The 13313-nt window shown below is 39.1% G+C and overlaps 1 protein-coding gene across 1 annotated transcript; it reads left to right on the top strand.

Annotated features, from left to right (window-relative positions):
* Positions 1–6007: 6007 nt before the first annotated feature.
* On the top strand, positions 6008–9561 carry LOC140922370 (uncharacterized). The gene is made up of 2 exons (XM_073372360.1): positions 6008–6308; positions 9168–9561. The coding sequence occupies exons 1-2, from the start codon at positions 6008–6010 to the stop codon at positions 9464–9466; spliced, it is 600 nt and encodes a 199-aa protein (XP_073228461.1). The 3' UTR covers positions 9467–9561.
* The last annotated feature ends 3752 nt before the right edge of the window (positions 9562–13313 follow it).

Below are 13313 nucleotides of genomic sequence, written 5' to 3'. Positions count from 1 at the left end.
AAATGCGAATGAAACAAACGAGATACTTACAAGACGATAGCGAGATAAGGACGAAAAACTATAGGACGAGCAAAACCCAAACATTAAACTGTAAACCGGACCAAGCGCAGCTAAACGAAGAACTGACGCGAAAAAATTACAATAAAAGCTAAATATACGATATGCAGAAAAATCCTAACACGAAGGACAAAGCTACGCGAACAATGAAAAACTAATTAACCAAACAACAGCACTAAAGGCGCGAACACGAAAATAACTAAGAACGCGGCGAACATAAAAATACTATAAAGGTAACGGAAAACATTCCTGGCGCTTACAGTGTACATTCGTAAAATTTATACAACTATTAAACAAGGTTATATTTAACGTGTCTATCTCTTTCGCGGAAGCGATCATATACGTTTAGCCACGATTTTTTGCGTTTTCTCTCCTTGCTTCATACTTATCAACGTTGTAAAGGCAGAGCTTGGAGTCATAGAGTCAAGAATAAGATTAGTTTCCTTTTTTAGCGTATTGAACAAGTCTCTCCTAGGATCCCTATAGGCTATGCAATTCATCAAAAAATGCTCCTCGTCTTCTAATCCAGTTTTACATAATGGACAGATTCTTTGGTCTGGTGGTTGAATAACTCTTAGGTTTGTCAAACCTGTATTCAAAGGGTTAAACCGTATTATTCGGTCCAGTGCCAACCGAGGCACTCGCCTCGGTAAAATTTTGACGAATTTCGCCGATCATTTTTATTTTACATAAGCGATCATCGGATATTTTTAACGCATCATGATATTACAAAGAATTCAGCAATTCAGTCAATATACTATGAAAATAATTACCATATCATCGATCTCAAGGGGCTACGTACGTTAACCCAAATTTTTTTTGAACAAATACTGATCAAAACCATTGGCGAGGTTAACGGTCGCATTTCCGAGAGACTAAAGTTCAAAATTTCTCGGGGGCGGGGGGGGGGGGCATGCCCCCGAACCCCCCTAGCAACTCCCGCCTGCCTCGGTTGGCCGTTTGGTCTGGCTACGGCACTGCGGTCATTTTGCCATTCTCAGGGTCGACCACTTTTCTAAAAAGGCTTTTACTTAATTTCAGGTTGAATTGGCCCAGCACATAGTCCTTGAAACAGGAAGGTTCCCCCCCGGTAAGACAGCTGTCCAAGTAATTTATGGCAAACCGATAAACATTCCACTTACGCATTTTCGTTACCCGGGATTCATCTAACTTGATTTTCTAAAATTCCTGTCCTCGTTTTAATTTCAGTTCAAAACAGGTATTTTTTTCTACCCCGCATCTGAGCAAAATGGGTTATTTCTTTTAATTGACACAGGCATGGCAACCCAAATGCAACTCGAGGTTATTTTGACTGGAAGTCGCATAGCTTCCCGCGTCTTGTGAAGCAGAGACAACTAAGGAGTCAATGAAGACGAAAACGGGAAGCGGAAATTGTCTCTGTATCCGTGTTTTCTAAAGTAGTAAGCTTAGATTAATTGTCATGTCCACAAATATGGAATATATAGCAAGAGAAAGTAGGCGGCAGGCCAGCGAAGCTCAGCGAGAAAAAAGGCGACGCTGGATCTAGAGCGGGAGAAAAACAACAAAGGAGACATTTTTTTGTTGGAAGAACAACGTGAAGTAACAAAATGAGAAATGCTAGCGGCCACCAATGCAAGGTGGAAATGAGCGGCAGTGAAAAAAAGTGAACAAGAAAAAGTGTGACATTTCCTCCATAAAACGTGTAACTAAGAAGTTTCTGGAAGTCTCACGTTGTAGTCGTGCAAAACAACGGCAAAGAAATGTACAAAAAAAAAGTGCTGCACGTGCAAAATTGATTTTTTGCTAATTAGACCTATTGTCGTTTTTCACCGTTCTCCGGCGTTGCCTTCGCCTTTTAGCGTTACACGATTTTATATTTTGTTTGAGCAAACTATAAATATTATCGAGAGCTTCGCTTTTAGCCCTGGCTAAATCTATATATTAATTGTTATTGGCGATCAAAGTTCACCCAAAAGTCTTCCATAAAGTACAGCAAGCTTCCTTAGCTTCCTTAACAACATGGAACTTTATCACAGTAATGAGTAACCGTTGAGTGTTAATCGTTAACAAACACCGCGCAGTTTTTACAAACCTCCATTAAGCTGACACTTGGTTTTACTGTACAAGACCATGACGTCGTTGCTTAAATATGGGGTCTTACTTGCACCCAAATATGGTAAAAAAAGAGGATTACGCAGAATTTGCGAAACTTTTCAATACATTGCTCGGCATAATGAATTTGCCACCAAAGCAACCGCCATTATTATATTCATAAAAAATCTCAAGTTTTGCCCTTTTTGCACCAAGTAAAATTTTGTTTGTTTTGAAAAAAAAAAAAAACTCTCAACAGGAAGTCATTTTAAGTGCCAACGATTTTTTTTTACCGACCAAAATTTTCTCAACTGTCACCAAATGAAAGTCCAAAGATGCCGTTGAGAAGATTTGGAGGCCTACTATACAATCTTTTGCTAGGCGACAAACTCCTTTGTTCCTCGACAACTATCCTTCGTCGTGTCATCTCAGTATCTCGTGAACATGACCAATTAATGTTCCTCTGGGCACGGACCAGCGCCGTAGCTAGTATGAGGCCAACCGAGGCACTCGCCTCGGTAAAATTTTGACGAATTTCGCCGATCATTTTTATTTTACATAAGCGATCATCGGATATTTTTAACGCATCATGATATTACAAAGAATTCAGCAATTCAGTCAATATACTATGAAAAAATTACCATATCATCGATCTCAAGGGGCTACGTACGTTAAGCCAAATTTTTTTTGAACAAATACTGATCAAAACCATTGGCGAGGTTAACGGTCACCCAAATTATGTAGCTTGTTTCTGATTATTGCTTTTTAAATTCCACTTAAATTAACTCGAAAAAAAGTTACCGAAAGGCCCAGAAAACGCTGCAAATCGCATTTCCGAGAGACTAAAGTTCAAAATTTCTCGGGGGCGGGGGGGGGGGGGGGCATGCCCCCGAACCCCCCTAGCAACTCCCGCCTGCCTCGGTTGGCCGTTTGGTCTGGCTACGGCACTGCGGACCATTAGAAAAGTGAAGGGGGTGGAGAGCGGTGGTGGGTGGTTTTTGGCTTGCAATAATTTTTTTCTGGCCGTTTGCCTGTGCAAGAAAGGTGCAATAATTTTTCGTTTGATTGCAACCCTTTGCAGGAATTATTTTTCCGCAAAATTTGCTTCAAGTACTATTACGGTGGTATGTATGGTCCGCAAACATGACGGACAGCAAAGTGAAAGGTAGCGGGGTTGAAACAGCTCAAACAGCCAAAGGGAAGGTGGCGATGAAAGAAAAAAACGTGAAAATGTGAAGCTAAAGGAAGAGGATGTGCCTGGGGCTATTTCACCGCGAGAGAGTGCACTGTGAAACAGCGCACTGAATCGCACCCAGGTATTAAACAAAGTGGAAACGGTTGTTTCTCAAACATTGAATCTATGTGCTAAATACTTTTGAAATAAACCTAACCTAAGTCTCATCAAAGTCAAAATAAACTCTTCAAATATACTCATTGATCTGGGTCTTCCTAGATTTTGCTCAGGACAGGTGTTTTTCTTCGCATAGGAGCCATAATTAAGTTCTAGGCCTTGTCATGTAACATATCGTAAAGAAGCATAAGTGCATCCCAGTGTGGAAGGCCAGTGTAAAATTCAATATCTTAATCCTTTTCCTTAAATTTTGAAATATCAAATTTCGGATTTTTCAGTGCATGCTGAAGTCTCGTTGAATCTCTAGTCAACTCGCCTTTTTCTTTTGCTAATTGTCTTTGTCCTCGCCAGTCGATTTTAATTCAAATTCCAATCGATCGAGAAATTCTCCGGATTTTCCAGTTTTGCGTCTCACCATCACAAAAGGAAAGAGTCAGAGAAACACTGTTGCTTTTAGTGTCCACGTGAATCTGCTCAACTGACAATGCATTTACTGACTCAGCCTCAACGTCCATTTAGGTACAAGAAATGTCAGTTTTTCTTTTCCTGTCTCTTGAATTCGAAGTTGCCTCTGACCTGTATAGAATTCGTCGTTTACGTTTTTTTTTTACTCCAAGGAAAGAAAGATGGTAGATGAGTTCTACCGCGCTTTTCACCACCATCCCAATGGGCAGAGCAAATCCGTGTGCTATCGGAGTTCAGCTTCAAATTATCGTTCCGGAGCAAACGTACATATTCTCGGCGGATACGTCATGCCTTGGGTATTCGATAAAATGCCAGACCATGGGAGGTCTTGAAATTATTTGGTCACAAAGGCACACAGCAAGTTGTACGTCCCGGCATTATTCCAGGTGGCTGCTCGGGGTTTTCTCTCCCCCCCAAACGATCCCATAAACGTGCGCGCGCTTAGTTTGGTCCCAGGCTGTCACTCATTTCCGAAGTGGGCTATTGCGGAGCCTGGTCCCAGGCTGCGTAGTATTCTACTACCGTATTTATTCGAATAAGCGCTTTAACCTCAAATTAGCGCCCATGCTAAAGACAGAAAACGTTAATAAGCGCCCACCCCACCTCACTCCCTCCCGTAAGAGATAATAAGAGACCCTCCCGAAGACGGAGTTTTCTTCAGAGTATAAATCTTGCTTTGCTACATGTTCACTTTTTGTTAGTACCATTTACTGTTTTGTTGCAAAATATACTACTACACTTGCTGAGAATGGTGAAAATTTAATAAGCGCCCAGCCTCGAATAAGCGCCCACTCTCAAGGTCCAAAAATTTAATAAGCGCCCAGGGCGGTTAATCGAATAAATACGGTAACTGTTTCTCAGGTTAAGTAAAATCACTCTAAACATGACTCATGACCAGCCATGGTTGTCTAGATAAGTTACATTCCTCCAAAGAAATACTGTTTTTGCCATTGTATTGCGTTTTAATTGAGGACCTTTTATTGAGCTCGCCTATGTTTGGAGGCTTAGTTATACGAACAGTCCTTACAGTTTTTATACCCCTCCGACTATTTTGTTTTGACTGGACATTTACAGGACCTACGTGAATTTTAGAAAGAAGTTCCATTTTCTTATTACGCGATCACCTTGAAGGGAAAAATAGTAATAATTTTTCTAACCAATACGATTTCTACTGATGTAAGGCTAAACTTGAAATAAAGATTTACAGCCTTTAAGTGAGTTCAGTCAGGATAAAAGGATTGGCAAAGAGATTCAGCTAGTCATTTGCTTGTAACGTATTGTCCATGTGAGATGGCAATTAATCAGGTTTAGCGTAAAGACAAGTTTTCACATAACACTTTAGAAGTACTTACCGGCGTCCCCCAAAAGCCTTTTACAATTGTATATTAAGCTTCATAACGGATTCAGTGACATTACTTTACCCTGACAAGGCGTGAACCTGGGATAAATACTGATCGATTTCCGGAACGAGCGCTGAAAGCGCAGGGTTCTAGGGAGGGTCGGGGCATGCTCCCCCAGGAAATTTCCTGGGTTTCTGAATCATTCGCAGACAGGATATTGGCCAGTTCCATTCTCCTCGGATAAAGCCTTGCAAATCGGCGGATTATTTCATGTTTCGATTTCAGTTTGGAGAGTTTTTTTTTTACCGTAAACCCTCTATTAATCCCCCCCTCTCAAGTAAGCCCTTTCCCTCTCATAAGCCCCCCCCCCTTTTCAGGGGAAGAAAGTTAGTAAGCCCCCCTCTCTACTAAGCCCCCCCCGCCCCTATTTATAATTATTCTTCAATAATAAATGATAGACTTGTGCACTGATCCAGGATGGTTTATTTACCAACTGGAAGATCGGATTTGATTCTGATCCTCGGCTGCATGACCTTAAGCTTCTCGTACTTGAGCTTTTCCTCATTGCATTCTAGTTCTTTATGGAGAGCTGATACCATCGTCTTTTTTAAATTAAATAAGAACCCACTCTCCAATAAGTCCCCCCTCAAATGGGCGTGAAATAATAAGTCCACCGGGGGGCTTAATAGAGGATTTACGGTATATTAAAAATATATTTATGATGAAAACTCTGACCGATTTCCGTAAAACGGTGGAAACCGGTGTGGACCTGCGGCTGCTTACTGACCTCAAACCTCTTTTCATTCCATCGGCAGCTCTTGCTCTCAAATGCTATGAATGCAGTGAAGATCCTGGAAGTGTTGGTAAATGCAACGGTGGCAATATCGGACAAATTGGAAATAAGACTTGTGTACCACTGCTCAATCGATGCTCTACTGTGAGGTATACCTTGAAAGGGACTTCACTTACAGCGCTAAGTTGTGCCAATAGCATGGGGTGTGATCCCTTATCGCAATACAGCTGTAAGTTGAAATACCAATTATTCTATAGATAGAGGATATTACATGGCCGCGCGGGGATACGAAATTTCTCTTCGAGTGTTGAAAAAGAGAAATTTCGTATCTCCAAGCGGCATGTAATGTTCTTTTTATTATATAAACACCAATGAAATACCAAACCATTTCACTTTAATAGTTTTTTGGTGTGAAAGGCGGAATTTATTATGTAGCCATAGCAACGGTGATATTTTCACATGTGAAGATAACGTGTTATTTTCACATGTGAAGATATCAAGTTTTTGCGGGAAAGCTCACCTGGTATTTCCTTGATGTTTATATAATAAAGTTATTTATTTGATACTAATCCGTATCCGTCACAGGTTTATACTACGCTGTACTTGTGTAATACTTATATATTTTCAATTTTCCCTACCGTCAGTCAGCCTTGCCAGCCCACCTCGAGCTCAAGACTAGTTTCTTTTGAAAAAATTACTTCCTATATACCGTGTTGGAAATCAAGGGTTGAAACTTTTAAAACGCATGTATATCTAGCAATTGGTAAATGAGACGAAGAATTATGCAAAGAATTAATATATGCGGATCGAAGAAGAGTCGAGAAAAGTCTCTGAGATCAGCTTCATAGTCCTCCAGAGTTGTTTTGCTGTTTTTGTTCTTGTTATGTGTTTGTTTGTTTTTTTTTTGCAGGTACTTAAAAAGTAGTTGTTATCCATCGAACAGTATAACGTTTATATTTTTTTTGCGTATTATTGAATTTCAACCGTTCAGTTTCACTGTAAAAAATTTGGCCACTTTGTTTTGCGCACATTTTTGTTTATTCACTCCGGCATAAACAGCCAGGCTGCCACACTCTACACTGAAGTAATGCCAGATGGTCATGAAGAATTAACCGGAAGATTGGAGACACTCAGAAATAGCGAAATACGTAGACTACAAGTAGTCCCCATTCATCCTCAGGTATAGTAGAGCGAGCAAAACGCCTTTCTTGCGTGGGTTGATTTGCATGCGCGCTCGCGTTTCTCTCGCTCTACTATCCCTGAGGACAAATGGGGGACTACTCGTAGTCTACGAAATACGTTAAATAATTCTGTCTATTTAAACTTTATTTGTAAACCAAGCCAAACAGCTTTGGGGATCATTTCGTGGCCGGTTTCATTTCAGGCCAAGTGTACTAAGGTTATGATTTTTTAATATATACGACCCCCACTCAGCAGAGTTTTAAGACATCGATGTCGCTTGCAGTCCGTAAGAATAAATCTGTTTCAGTAGTGAAACTCAGAAGATTTAATATATGTGATATTTGACGTGTTTTATCGTACAAGTGTCATAAACTGTAACGTGATTTCCAGTTGCTCCTGATGAAGTTGCAAAAGGTGTTCCTTCAAATAGAGTATACTTTTGCACATTAAAAATTTGAAAATTAAGACTGTTATTAACATGATCTCAGTAATAAGTATAATTGATAAGTCACGTGACCTGTTTTACTGTATTTATGGTTTCCGATAACAAATGGACATGATGAAAAGGCGCCAGTCTAAAGCCCAAACTAGGAGACATAGGTACAGGCTGTTTCAAAAGTTCGTTCCGATTATAAATTGTATTTTGCGCAAAGCACTTAATGCTTCTTTAGGCAAATGTAAACTGAGTCATGTAAGAAATTTATCTAAATAACCGTTCAAAGCAATTTCAAACTAAAATTTGAAGAAATTATAATATTTTTGAAGTTTTGCCCCAAATGTGCACGTATGCGAGTTTTTTCCCGCCATATTTTTCCTGCCCATTTTGTAAGTTTTGTATTTTCGTCTATTTTCCGTTTTCTTTAATTTTCTCCACTCTGTCACGAAAATGAAGGCCTACACTGTTTGCGCTAAGCATCTTTTTTTTTGGTTCTCTGGCCATTCAGTCAAAGAAATTGTTAAACTGTTGACTAAAGTCTAAATTATATAAGTGAACAAGTGGTCGAAAGTAAAGACTTTAGAAGACAAGCCAAAGAGTGTATGGCCGTCTCTTTTAAAATGTGTGAGAAATGTTATCGAAAAAGCTGTAAGTATATGCGTAATAAATCTACAAGGCAGAAAGGTAAAAAAGAATTCAACTTTACAAAATCAAAGTTTCGAGCACAACGGTATGAAGATATATGACCTGCAAAGGTTGGAAAGCCTTGAAGAGAAAAAGGCGGCGCACATGCAGACAGGATTTGGAGACTTTATTGCAAAAGGCGACCGGCTAGCAAACTCACGTGATGTGAACCCTCTGGAGACCATCTGGATTATCTCTGACAAGAAAACATACAAAGAACCAGCCCCCAAATAACTGGACGGGCTAAGGCAATGACTATGCTTCGCCTGGAAAAGTGTATCTTTAGACACACTTTGGTGGCTTGTACATTCTATACCTCACCACTTAGAAAATGTGAGAAAACACAGAGAGAGACATTCTGGCTAGCGATATTTCGGTTATTCAAAGTTAAATGAATAATGAATAACCTTTACAAAGGTATTTTTAATAATCAGTGAAATTTGAGCGAAGAAAAAATCGGAACGAACTTTTGAAACACCCTTTAATAAAACGATAAAATAAGGCGAATACAGTTTGACTAAATATTAACTATTTTCGGTGAGTCACGTGACTTAGACTGACAATAAAATGTTCATCAAATGGAATGAAGGGTGGATAGAAAACTGCTTTCCAAGTTTCACAAAGATGAAATCTTGAAATCAGAACCGACTAGATTCGAGGTTAAGTCAGGCCTTTTAAAATACACATGAGGGGGCTGTACATGCAGTTTCAACTTTACACTATTGATTGTATATGTAAATGCTCCATGATTGGAAAACTGTTAATACGTACCTTTTACCTTAACAGTATGTAATGACTTCAATACCACTGGAGAATTGGAATCTTGCGATATAAAATGCTGTACAGGCGATCTATGTAACGCTCCCCTAGTAGTTACATCCTCAGTACCAGCACCCGCCTCTTCGGTATCTGCCACAACAACAGCAAGTGCCGTTACTAGCGCTGGTCCAGGAACTTCTTCTGCGAATACTCCAACTGAAAAGAGTGAGCCAACCCGAATTCCAGCTCCAACAAGTGCTGTCTCTGTATTGTCTTCTAGTTTTGGTTTTATTTTGCTGGCGTTTATTTTATGTGTCACTGCATGATTTAGCTTCAACTGCCGTTCACTTGTTGATTTTCGTCAGTTTTATTATACTTCGGTCTTAAATAAACATTGATAGATAAGAAATTTCCTTCAATATGCCCGCATTTTGATACTGAATGGATTTGTTGTGTATTTCGTTCACTGAACACTTGATGAATGTATTCATGTCACATGTATTGTATGGGGTGTAGCTACTGAGAAAAGACCTTGATAATGGTTTTTAATTTTGCTGTCCACGAACTGGAAACTTCAATTGCTGACAAGTGAGATGAATCAACAAATTCGATGTGTTTGATAAGAAAATAAAATCACGTGTTAGAGAATTATTTCGCAAATTGGTGATATTTTGTAAAAATAAATCACAATTGTCAAGTGAAATATTAATAATGGTAGAGTGAATGATAAATTATAATTATTATATGGAGGAGAGTGTTTTACTGGGAACTAAACCACTCGTAGATTCCATACGCCACTTCGTCCGGGACCCGAGTGGCGTATTTTCCGTATGTCACCTTTGTGAGTGTCGTATCGTTCGATGACGTCACGATTCCCGCCTTTTGCTTTTGTTGAATTGGTTTCTCCATATAATAAAAAGAACATTACACGTTGGCTCGAAGATATGAATTTTATGTTCTCGTGCAAGAACAATATCTCACTCGTTCGCTTCGCTCACTGGTGAGATATTGTTCATGCCACTCGAACATAAAATTCATATCTTCTCGCCACCGTGTAATATCCTCTATATATGTTTCCCCACCTGGGCAATATAAGAGAGGCAATGAGATTCAATCAAGTACTTGGAGGGTGTCTGTAAAACCAGGAACAGGCCCGGAACATCCCAGGAACACCCCCAGAATACCGTCAGGACACCCCGGAATACTCCGGAACATCCCCTGACGGACTGGACCTCCTCACCTTGAACACTAAAATTAGGCAAAAAAATTACAAAATCAAAACACACCGTACAATATCATCAATGAATCAATAAAAAAATATGTATTATCAGTAACTGGAAAATGGATTGAGTCAGATTGACGAATTCACGCTAATTAACGACTTCTGAAGATTTTAAGAAAGTAGTCCGTTGCCTTTATACGATCCTTTTTGTCTGAAATCATTGCTGAAATATAGCTGAAAGAGCCGCCACTGAAATCAAGAAAAAAATAGACCAAAAATTAAATATCTTCTAAATAAACAAGCATCTTGCAGATTTGATGTCTACTGCAATACCGTGTTCGAGGAGTATTGGTTATAAAATTCACTTATTTTGATTCTTGTCTCGTTTTCTTTTATTTTGATATATGAATTGTCTCAGAAAAATATTTTTAGTTTAAGTGTTTCATTTTTATTTTTCAGCTTATGCTTTTTTTTTTCTTTCGAGGGGGTAGAATATAATTATATTGCATGGAGAATTCTGTATTCTGTATGAGTTTCCCATCTACATTTGTGGTACCAACAATTCGTTACCAAAGAATAAGCTGAAAAATCAAAATAAAACACTAAAACAAAAAGCGTTTAATAATTTTATTTTTTGTCAAAGACAAAATATCAAAATCAAGTAAAGAAAACAAGACGAGAATCAAAATAAGTGAATTTGTAAGTGATACTCCTCGAACACGGTAGACATTAAATTGGGTAGAAGATATGCAGTGAAAAATATTGTAAATCCGTCATGGGCTATCCGCTTCGGTCTAATCTTACTCTTTTCTTTTATTTGGCTTATTGTTTTTCTTGACTTTATTCAATAAGGGCTCTTTCAGCTATATTTCAGACGAAAAACTAGTAAGTATCCGTATAAAGGCAACGGACTACGTTTTAACGGTGTATCCGTGTTATCAAAGTAAAAACGCCCTATATTTGAACAAAATACTAAAGTTACTACAATAAAGCAGGACATAAGCATCGTCAAATTACACATTTCTAACCTACCAAAGCCGTCATTCTGCGTGACTTAAATCCACGGCGAAAACGCTAAAAAATCATCTAACAGAACACAGTTAATAATGAAGTGTCCGCACTAGCCAGGTTGGCTGTCTATGAAAATCTATTGATCAGGCAGGAAATAAGCGTCCATTGTCTGTATTTAAGGGTGCTCGTATTGTGTAGTTTCCAAAAAATATCATACCGGCCAGAGGGCACTTTTCCTTTAGATTTCCCACTCCCTACAATTTTCATTCCAGGAGGTGCTTGTCAGCGCGCGCGTTCTGATTGGCGCCCGTTACTCGAAATATCCGTGGATATTCACTGTTTGATTCAAAATGGCTTCTCGTTTCGCGACAGTTTTAAAAGATGAATTTTGGCAGTAAATGAAGCAGCTGCACCAACAAATACCCATAAAGAGACAAAATTGGCTTGTATATATTCTCTGGAATGATATATTTAGCGAGTTGACTTAGATAAAATGTCCCAATGGACAAAGAAAACTGTAGGTAATAACGAGGTGTCCGTATTAAGCGGGTGTTCGACTGTATATGAATTACATTAGTTCTGAGTGAAATAAGTTTCATTTTTACCTTTTATTTAAGCCACATCCTCAGCCCTGTGCTTCCTACATTCCTTTCTGAACTTGTTGCCCAATATACAATTTTCGACATTTTCCGCACTTACTTCCTATATGAGACACAGCTTACGTAAAACAAAAGAACAAAAACCATTTTTCCCTGAACAGAAAACAAAGAGGTCTTTCGTTTTACGCCACATGTGTCCGGTACCCGACGTTTTGACCAAATTTGATTTTCTCTTGGGGCAATAATTCCTCCATTTACATGGTTTTTTGGACAATAGTTAATTAGTTCTTAACGAAAGGGTATACAGTAAAAGGCACAGCTAAATCATTCTTTTTATTATTTAAACACCGATGAAATACCAGAAGAGCTTTCTTGCAAAATCATAACATTTTCAAACGTGAAAAAAATGTTATTTTCACGCGAGAAAAGATCACTGTAAGTTACTATGGTTTCTGAGTATTTCATTGGTGTTTGTTGCCAACGAGTTAGCCGAGCTAAGAAGCGAGGCTGACTCGGCAGCAGATTCATAGTGCCGCGAAATGTACTGGTAAATTCCTCCAACCCTCTTTTTTGCCCATATTTGGATGTAAAATAATACCCCTTATTTGAGCAAGGACGTAACGGTCTTGCATTTCTGGTTTGATTCTGGGTGATCCAGTGTGCAACTGGTTCTGTCGATATATTTTAGGTTGGTTTTGGCCAATTCTTTATTTTCTCTGCGAGACATCAACTTGACACTTGGACTCTTGCCCCCCGGAACACACGTGGTATGGCGTGATTCTGTGGGTGTCAAGAGTTCTGGGTCGGGGCTTAAAATCAGAGTGCGCGAATATTTTTTATCAGAGCTTTCTCTGGTTGTTACGCCATACTGACGAGCCCCAAAGAGGGCGAAACAGCTGTCTATGGCTACAATCCCGCTCTGTTTTGAGTTCTTTCGGTGTCGTGTTGATGTCTTGCAGAGTTAATTTTCACGAAGTACGATCAGCATTGCAGTATTCTGCTTGCTGAATTTAATATGTCTACATTATTATTTTTGCTGATCAGGTCTTTATAGATCCTACGTTCTTCGGGATATTCGTTTGCGGTCCTTTGCACGTTTGTACTTAGTGGTTTTTTACTTCGTGGCCGTCGAGTTGTGGAATTATTTAAATGTCCTGGCTGAGGTTTTGGACCACGCGAAGGAGACCAGTCTTTGATCTAAACACGAAGTTTGCTGCTGAATTCACATTTTGCTGTGTATAAATACCAAACAAGCGAACATATGAAGAATAGGAATCAATAGTCTTTTCCTCAAGTTTCTTTGTCTAGCATTATTGTGCAAAACCAAAAAAATCGAACCCT

This window comes from Porites lutea, chromosome 13 (assembly GCF_958299795.1).
Source record: "Porites lutea chromosome 13, jaPorLute2.1, whole genome shotgun sequence".
Taxonomy (NCBI): Eukaryota; Metazoa; Cnidaria; class Anthozoa; order Scleractinia; family Poritidae; genus Porites; species Porites lutea.
The sequence above is the reverse complement of the archived record's forward strand: the minus strand, read 5'-3'. Positions and strand labels throughout refer to the sequence as shown.

Excerpts from the sequence above, each read along its gene's own strand:
- LOC140922370 (XM_073372360.1), top strand. The coding sequence starts at position 6,008 with ATGAAAACTCTGACCGATTTCCGTAAAACGGTGGAAACCGGTGTGGAC. Across the intron at positions 6,309-9,167 it reads TCCCTTATCGCAATACAGCT|TATGTAATGACTTCAATACC; the intron begins GTAAGTTGAAAT and ends TTACCTTAACAG.